This window comes from Anomaloglossus baeobatrachus, chromosome 6 (genome assembly GCF_048569485.1).
Source record: "Anomaloglossus baeobatrachus isolate aAnoBae1 chromosome 6, aAnoBae1.hap1, whole genome shotgun sequence".
NCBI lineage: Eukaryota > Metazoa > Chordata > Amphibia > Anura > Aromobatidae > Anomaloglossus > Anomaloglossus baeobatrachus.
The window spans coordinates 369,263,369-369,271,741 of NC_134358.1; the positions used below are offsets into that span (position 1 = coordinate 369,263,369).

The window sequence follows — 8,373 nt, forward strand, 5'->3', positions numbered from 1 at the left end:
TAATGCGGGAAGATTGATGGAAAAATAAAAAAGTTACGGCTCTCAGAAGAAGGGGACCAAAAAGTAAAAATGGAAAAACACCCGAGGGTGAAGGGGTTAAGTGGTAGTTATGGCTACAGGTACAGGGAAAAAATATTAACAGTACAAAATGTTGAAAATAAAAAGATCATAAATATCTTTACACCATATTATAACCAAATTATTTTGTTCATAGGTAACTGAAGATGTTCATCGGATTTTAAAGAGATGCAATTATGAATTTGTTTGTCGTGGTAAAGTCAGTGTTAAAGGCAAAGGAGAAATGTTAACTTATTTCCTTGAAGGAAAAGTTGATGGTATAAATGCACAAACTCGATCGTTAAACTTGGAACGGAAAATGTATCCTTATGGTAGAACAAACATTCAAACAAAACTGGGTACTAGTTGTCCAACAGTATCATCTACGGCAGGTTTTGCAGTAAGCCCGACAATGGGCACCGTTCAAGCTACAACATCTCATGCAAATCAGACTCTACATTACCTTCCCTCTGTGCCTGCAGTTGAAGAGGCATAAAACAAACACTTGTTTGCGCCATCTACAAAGAGCTTAATGCAATTGCCTGTTCTAGTAATAAAAAAGGGTTCAAGAGATGTCACAAAACCAAGGATAAATTATCCAACCAAAGAGAACTATGGAGACTGTAAGAATGGAAAAAATCAAGGGCTAACATTTGTGTTAGGTCTTCAGGGAACAAGAGTCATGCTTCAGTTTCTAATAGTGGGTGACTGATTTAATAGGATTTAAGAAGACCAAATTCAAGCAATCATTACATAACGATAATGAAAAAGTGTATGTGTAGACTTTCAAAATATATATGCGGGATACATTCATCAAAGGTAGCTTTTTATTTTAAGAGCAGTAATGGAAAATTACTGCAAAAACAAACGTTAATGGATATGTTGTTTTTACAAAAGATAACTGATTTCCCTTCTTGAATGTACTCCCAGTGTGTTTGCAGAAGCACTACCCCGGTTTGTAGGTTTTTTGAGGATGCCCCTGTAGAACTTCCACTTTCAAGTCGTTTTGAATTACCATTATGAAGGTGCTAATATTTGAAAGTGAAATCACTTGTAATGTTGATATCATACCAGATACTTTTGCACACACTGAATGAAGTTGTATTGTTTTGTCTAGCGTAAAAAAATATTATTTCATCTTTCCATGCTTTTGCATGTAGCTCGCATCTGTGCATGAAACTTTGATAAATACACAGCAGCAAAATGAGGAAAACAATGATTTGGACTCAGGGGTAGACAACTAACTGAAGACGAATGCTAAAATGCAGAGAACTTTGTGTTTTTAAATATTCTCCATAAGTGTGGCACTGTAATAAGGGGACCAAACAACTAACACTAGTGTCACTAACTAAAAGTGGTCACTACTAATGAGAAGACTGCGGATTATGCAAGAGGGTGACAGTCCTCCACTTATCCTTCACATGTTTGCTAAGCACTGGAAGTAATTAGATATTCTAGAAAATGTTTACAATATACATATCTATCTTTCTTTTCTAAATTAAATAATCCTAATCCCGACCTTTTGCCCTCACACAGTTGTTTATCTTGAGAATGCAGCATTGAAAAAAATCAAATCGTTGGTCATTTTTCTTGAAACTATTTGACAGATTACAATTATCCACCAAAAGTAACAGCTACACAATCACTGATAATATATTGACACATTTAAACAATTCAAGCAATGTCCTTTTAAGTTCCTTTTTATCTCTTATATTTAAATACTGACAGTTGGCCTGAATTTTTTTCCTATCATCCATTTAATATTGAGTTTCCACATTTTAGTCTCCATCTTGATAAAAAGGTATTTTTTAGTGACCTTTTGCTTGTAGTTTTTTTAGGCCATAGTGGAATTTAAAATGCACTTCAAAGCAAGCATTTTGGATTGTGTCATTTTTAGGGTCAGCGGTGTTTTTTTATTTTAACTATAATGGAAATATTTTTATTTCTCTTTTTCACATCCAGTCCTGATTTTTGCTGAATGTACTAATTCAAAATTTTGGTCAAATGTATGAGTGAATAGGATCTAAGAAGATCCTTTCTTCATAATCCAATATACCCTGTGTCCTTTTGGCTGCTATTTTTTATCATGTGTCAGTTACATGGTAAGATCACTTAAAGGGAATCTATCAGCATGTTTTTGCTATGTAATCTGAAGACAGCATGCTGCAAGCGTTAACATGCAGCTTACAGCCCTGCATCTCTTACCACAAAGTTTGTTTTTGTTTACCACCTGCACTGTTAGTTTAAGTTTCAGTAGCTTTATCATTGGTGGGACTGAGCATGAGCTCAGGTTTAACTTCACCCATCTATGATTAGTAGCGTCTGTCTATAAAAATCTGCACTAAAAGCCTGGTGTAGGAAAGGGCACTATGTTAAAATAAAATCTTTAATTATGTCAGAATGGCTGCAGCCAGTAATTAAGTGATACATCATTAGATTTAGGGTCTCATTGCCTACAACATGCTGCTCTCAAATATGGTAGCAAAAACCTGCTGACAGATCCTCTATAAAACCAAAGGAATGCAAGTGAATACATTTATACTCTGGGCCAGATTCGTCAAGGTTTTTTCCAGCATTCTGATGTGAAACACTAAAATTTCACAACGTTTATGCACTACCCAAAATTGTATAAAAATGTTGTGAATTTGTGAACTACATCTTTTTTTTCCACTCTTATACCAAGAATAGAAAAGGCGCAAACACCACAAACCACAAAAGGGCCAAATTTATTAAAACTTTAGCAACCAATCACAGCAAAGCCTTTCTCTTACCAGGGGTATTTAAAAATGAAATGTAAGGAAAGCTGAGCTCTGATTGTTTGTGCTTTTGGACAGTTTTGATAAATGATGCTTATTATCTATAGTGCATTGTATATTTTAGAAAAGACTTAAAGGAACATCTGTCTACATACAAATATGGGATACAAACTTGCTAATAACATGGCATTAACAAATAATGGTAAATGAAACCAGATAATAAGTGATATTTACTGTGTATGGGCAATAGGCAAATAGGTAATTCCTCTGTCACTATTTTGCAACAAAAGCTCACAACACTTTTATTGTAAAATATATATATTTTTTAACAAAAAGAATTGTAAAGTGTGAAAAATATAAACTAGAATTGAAGAGCACAGATAAATGAAAAACGTTATACCACTAAGGCCTGCAAGCAGCTTTCTGTGCTCAGCAATAAATAGGAGCGTGCAATATGTGGTTTATCTTTTGTATCTGTTATTTACCAGATCTTCCAGTCATCCATTTAATATTGAGCTTCCAAAGAGGTTGAAGAAAAAATACTTCTCACAGCCTATAATGAAATAGCACCATGGAAACGTTCTGGGGTACACTACGGCGCTGTGTACTAAGATAGCACTTTATAGTCTGACAATCATACCTATTCATTGTACCTTATGGAAAAATATACAGAATAAGTGGCACTAATATGCGAGATCTTATTTTTAATCTATTGTCCATGCATCCCATAGGACAAATGTGACCAAATGTTAGTACAAAAAAGTCAATTTAGAGATTTTATTTTTAATCAAAATTCATGTTATAAGATTTAGGCCAAACACTATTACTATTTTTTACAAGGTTTGAACCCTTTTAAGGCTATGTGCGCACATGTGCGCTCTGCACCGCACCTAAAAGGTGCGCTTCAGAGCGCAGCTGAAAAGCTCCGTTCTGAAGCGCATGGTGCCGGCAGAGAACGTGCGCTCTGCATGCTGCCTCTCCCTATAGACAGCATGCAAACCGCATGAAAGAAGTGACATGTCACTTCTTAGAACGCAGCGATTTGGGCAGCAGCCGAATCGCTGCATTCTAATACGCCACGTGCGCATGGCTCCTGCACAATCTCCATAGATTGTGCTGGGGACGCAGGACGCATGCAGTTACGCTACGGTGCAGAACGCAGCGTAACTGCATGCAATACGCACACGTGCGCACATCGCCTAAATGTGTATTAACAAGGAAATATTGACCTTAACTTCTTTTTATATACTATTTATTTATAATTATTACCTTTTTTTCATGTATTTACACATATTAATTTATTTTGGATAGTTTGTCACACAGCTGATGTTAAAGGGTTTTTCCCAAAAATGATTTGTTGACGTAGCAATAACAGACTTGGCATGAAAGTATTACTGATTAAGATAGGTCCAGTGGTTTTGATCATTCATATAGAGAAGCTACATGTGAAAAAAATAACTATTTAGACCACTGCTCGGTATTGAGAATTCAAAAACTGATGTAGTCACCAATATAAATATTGCAAGGAAAGAGGTATAGGAAACGTTTTAGGTGGGGATTGTTTCTGTAACGAAATAATTGTACATTAAGTAAAACAGTTGTTTGGCACATGTGAAAAGTCTATTCTAAATCTATTTCTATCTCTCTTTGCTCATACATACAGTGAGGAAAATAAGTATTTGATACCCTTACGATTTTGCAATTTTTCCCACCCACAAAGAATGGAGAGATCTTTAATTTATATCATAGGTACACTTCAACTGTGACAAACCAGAATAAAAAAAATCCAAAAAATGGCATTGTATGATTTTTAAATTAAATTAAATTAGCATTTTATTGCATGAAATAAATATTTAATCATCTACCAACCTTCAAGAATTCTGGCTCTCGCTGAACTGTTATTTTTTTCTTTAAGAAGCCCTCCTACTCTGTACTCAATACCTGTTGTAGTTGCACCTGTTTGAACTTGTTACCTGTATAAGACACCTGTCCACACACTCAATCAATCACACTTCAACCTCTCCACTATGGCCAAGACCAAAGAGCTGTCTAAGGACACTAGAGACAAAATTGTAGACCTGCACAAGGCTGGGATGGACTACAGTACAATAGGCAAGCAGCTTGGTGAGAAGGTAACAACTGTTGGTGCAATTATTAGAAAATGGAAGAAACACAAGATGACTGTCAATCTTACCTGGTCTGGGGCTCCATGCCCCATGGGATAAGTATGATTCTGAGAAAGGTCAGGAATCAGCCCAGAACTACACGGAAGGCCCTGGTCATTGATCTGAAGAGAGCTGGATCCACTGTCTCAAAGATTACCAGCAGTAACACACTACGCTGTCACAGATTAAAATCCTATAGGATACGCAAGGTCCCCCTGCTCACGCCAGCACATCTCCAGGCCAGTTTCAAATTTGCCAATGACCATCTGGATGAACCTGAGGAGGCATGGAAGAAGGTCATGTGGCCAGATGAGACTAAAACAGAACTATTTAGTATCAACTCTATTCACCATGTTTGGAGGAAGAAGAAGAATGAATACAACCTTAAGAATGCCATCGCAACCGTAGGTAAGCATAGGGACTGAAACATCATACTTTGGAGGTGCTTATATGAAAAGGGGACAGGACGACTGCACCGTATTGAAGGGAGGATGGATGAGGTCATGTATCGCAAGACTTTGGCAACAAGCTCTTTCCCTCTGTAAAATCATTAAAGATGAGTCATGGCTGGGTGCATGACAATAACCTGATAATAATTACAGACCTCTCCATTCTTTGTAGTGGGAAACTTACAAAATCAGCAGTGTATCAAATACTTATTTTCCTTTTTGTATGGAGATGGCTGACATTGCAATGCTTTGTCCACCATCTATACAGTGTATGTTGCAGTAGAGTAATAAAGGGGCATGTTACATGTTGAAACATGTTGACTAGAAGACTAAACCTTTAGATACATTTAATTTATGTGTAAACATATGTGTAAGTTATAAATACTGTGGTGTAGTAACATATCAAAACAGAAAATGTACATACACCTAAACTAACATATTTTATTTTTTTAAAAACATATTTAGACTTTTTTCTCAGGGGATTACTGACTATTGTTGAAAAGACTCAAGTATGAAGACTTAATTCCAAGTCAATGAGAAAAAATATGGAAAGTAGTTCATGCCAAAGGGATCCATCTGTAGACAGTACTGTTTTGCAGGTTTTACCCCTCATTAGTATAAAGCAAGATATTGTTTGGCTGAATGAGATCAGAGGGGATACTGGCTCTCATTGACGAGACCTAACTAAGTTTAGAGACATATTGATTTGCTTAATGGGAAAAGGAATCTATACATGGGTCTCTGGTTTGTCTGAGAGGGGCTACTTTTCATATCATTTTACTAAAATTCTAATATGTTATGCCAAGTGTCTTCTCTCCTTTTTCACAAAAGAATATTGCATTTGTAGTGCATTTAGTCCTACAAGTGCAAAATATTAAAAAATAAATGTAAAATTAAATTCTGTTTTATCTTTGAAAACCAATAATTATGCTGACATTTTTAAGAAAGTTATCTTCTAAACCAGAATTTTTTTTTCAGACATGCAGAAATCTCTTGCCTTTGCATAAATGATGATTACTAAAAACTATAATGTTTGCTTACTTTGTATTGAGAATATTAATTCTAATGAAGTTTGGACCAATATTTGCTATTTACTGAGTTGTAAAAAAAAATGCCAAGGAAATTGTAGGAGAACAGGTGATCATGCGGAATACCTAATTCATGTCCAGGGGTGAGAAAAGACTCATGGACCTGAATGGGACTGTGGACCACCACTCCATTAAAGCGGGGGACACAGGATCCCTGTTCTCATGATTGGTGTGATCCCTAGCAATCAGATATTTGTCATTTATTATTATTTTGCCTTTTTTTATGCAAGACCCTTTTGAGAATGACCGGGAGTTACTTTGCTTGTTTATCTAAAAAAATTTAAATGAAGGACACTGATTAGGGGGCTTACACACATACTCTATGTTTATGTCGATTTTGATGCCAATGTTAAAAGTAATTTATAAAGGAGGAAGTAAATATTGTAATTCACTGTTTTTACTTACAACTGTAAAAAAATCAGATCTGTGAATGGATACGTAGATGTAAATACTATTAGTTGAAAAAAGAAAACGTTAATACTCTTCTAAGAATAATTCATTTTACTAGTCTTCCAGTTTAACCAATGCTAAGTTATTTTTCTGGAAAAGAGGCATAGAAAATTGAAATCCTCCTTGTTATCTTTTTATACTTGATTCCAAACTTTTTATAAAGATATAAAGATTTATTACATTCATAATCTATATATATATATATATATATATATATATATATATATATATAAATAAAATATTCTTTAATAAATTTCAATGGGACATATGTAGGTAATACCTTTGTAAATCAAAGTATATTTATAAGTTGTATATTTTGCTATTTTGAAAACACATTTAAGCTCCTGGCGACTACCACCTTACACATACAGTCCATGTTCTATCATGCATCCTCTGTAGCTGAGCTATGGGGCGTGGATGTCAGCATCACCGAAGAATAACTGCTGTCATCAGAACTAGCTCGAATTGCAACAGTTCAACCTCTTAAAAGATAGTGCCATTTAGTAATGTGTTTAGAAAAGCCCCACTGCTACTTGATTGACAGTTCTGATTAGCTAAACTGCTGCAGAAATCTCTGCATCTGTTTGTTCCTGGTGATGCAGCATCGGATGTGCATTGTTACTGTAATGGGGGGTAAAATTGTAACAGTGTGATCTACCAATTTCAACCAACTTCAGAAGGGAGCATCCATGCTCTACTGGAAACTTGTGAGTACTACACATATTCAGCCACCAGTGCTAGATAGTAGCTGGGACTGGTCCTCTAGGCAAAACTGCAACTCATCCCGCAAACAAACAAGCCTTTGTACAGCTATACTGAGAGACAAAAATATTATGGTGATTATTATTATTATTACTTATTATAGTGCCTTTTATTCCATGGCACTTTACATGTGAAAAGGGTAGACATAATAAAGACAAATACAATAGTAATAATAATAATAATAATAATAATAATAATAATAAACAATACTAGGCAGAAAAAGCTACAGGAGAGTAGAGGACCCTGCCCACAAGGGCTCACAATCTACTCTTGGGAGAGAAAAGCAAAAAAAATAAATGGCAGTTACAGATAATTTTTCTACCTGGGCAACCTCTTTAATTCATTTAGAAACCAAAACTGAACAACAATACTCATACTAAAAATAACCAAAATTAAAAAAACTTTTCAAAGTACCCAAATTTAATAACATATAAATAACTCCCTAAAAAAATTAGTCTATATAAATGTAAGTACATCTGAATTTGTATTAATTACAAATAATTATATATACAAAAATTAGAAGCAGAAATATTAAAAATGCACCATAAATACCAGCAGTAGAAGGCCGTGTGTCAATGGTAGGTAACAGAATGGCACATTGGAATCAATTAATTGCAGTTTTTACTGCTGAAGGAGTTTGTTCAAC

At 35.1% G+C, this 8,373-nt stretch overlaps 1 protein-coding gene across 2 annotated transcripts in view; it reads left to right on the forward strand.

The window, feature by feature from the left end:
* ADCY1 (adenylate cyclase 1) overlaps positions 1-7,112 on the forward strand; it is a 1,189,286-nt gene extending 1,182,174 nt beyond the window's left edge. For both annotated transcript variants that reach the window (XM_075315022.1, XM_075315023.1), the window contains one exon: positions 215-7,112. In XM_075315022.1, the coding sequence (XP_075171137.1) occupies positions 215-553 (339 nt within the window). In that variant the 3' untranslated portion in view covers positions 554-7,112. The remainder of the gene's footprint in view (positions 1-214) is intronic.
* Positions 7,113-8,373: the final 1,261 nt, after the last annotated feature.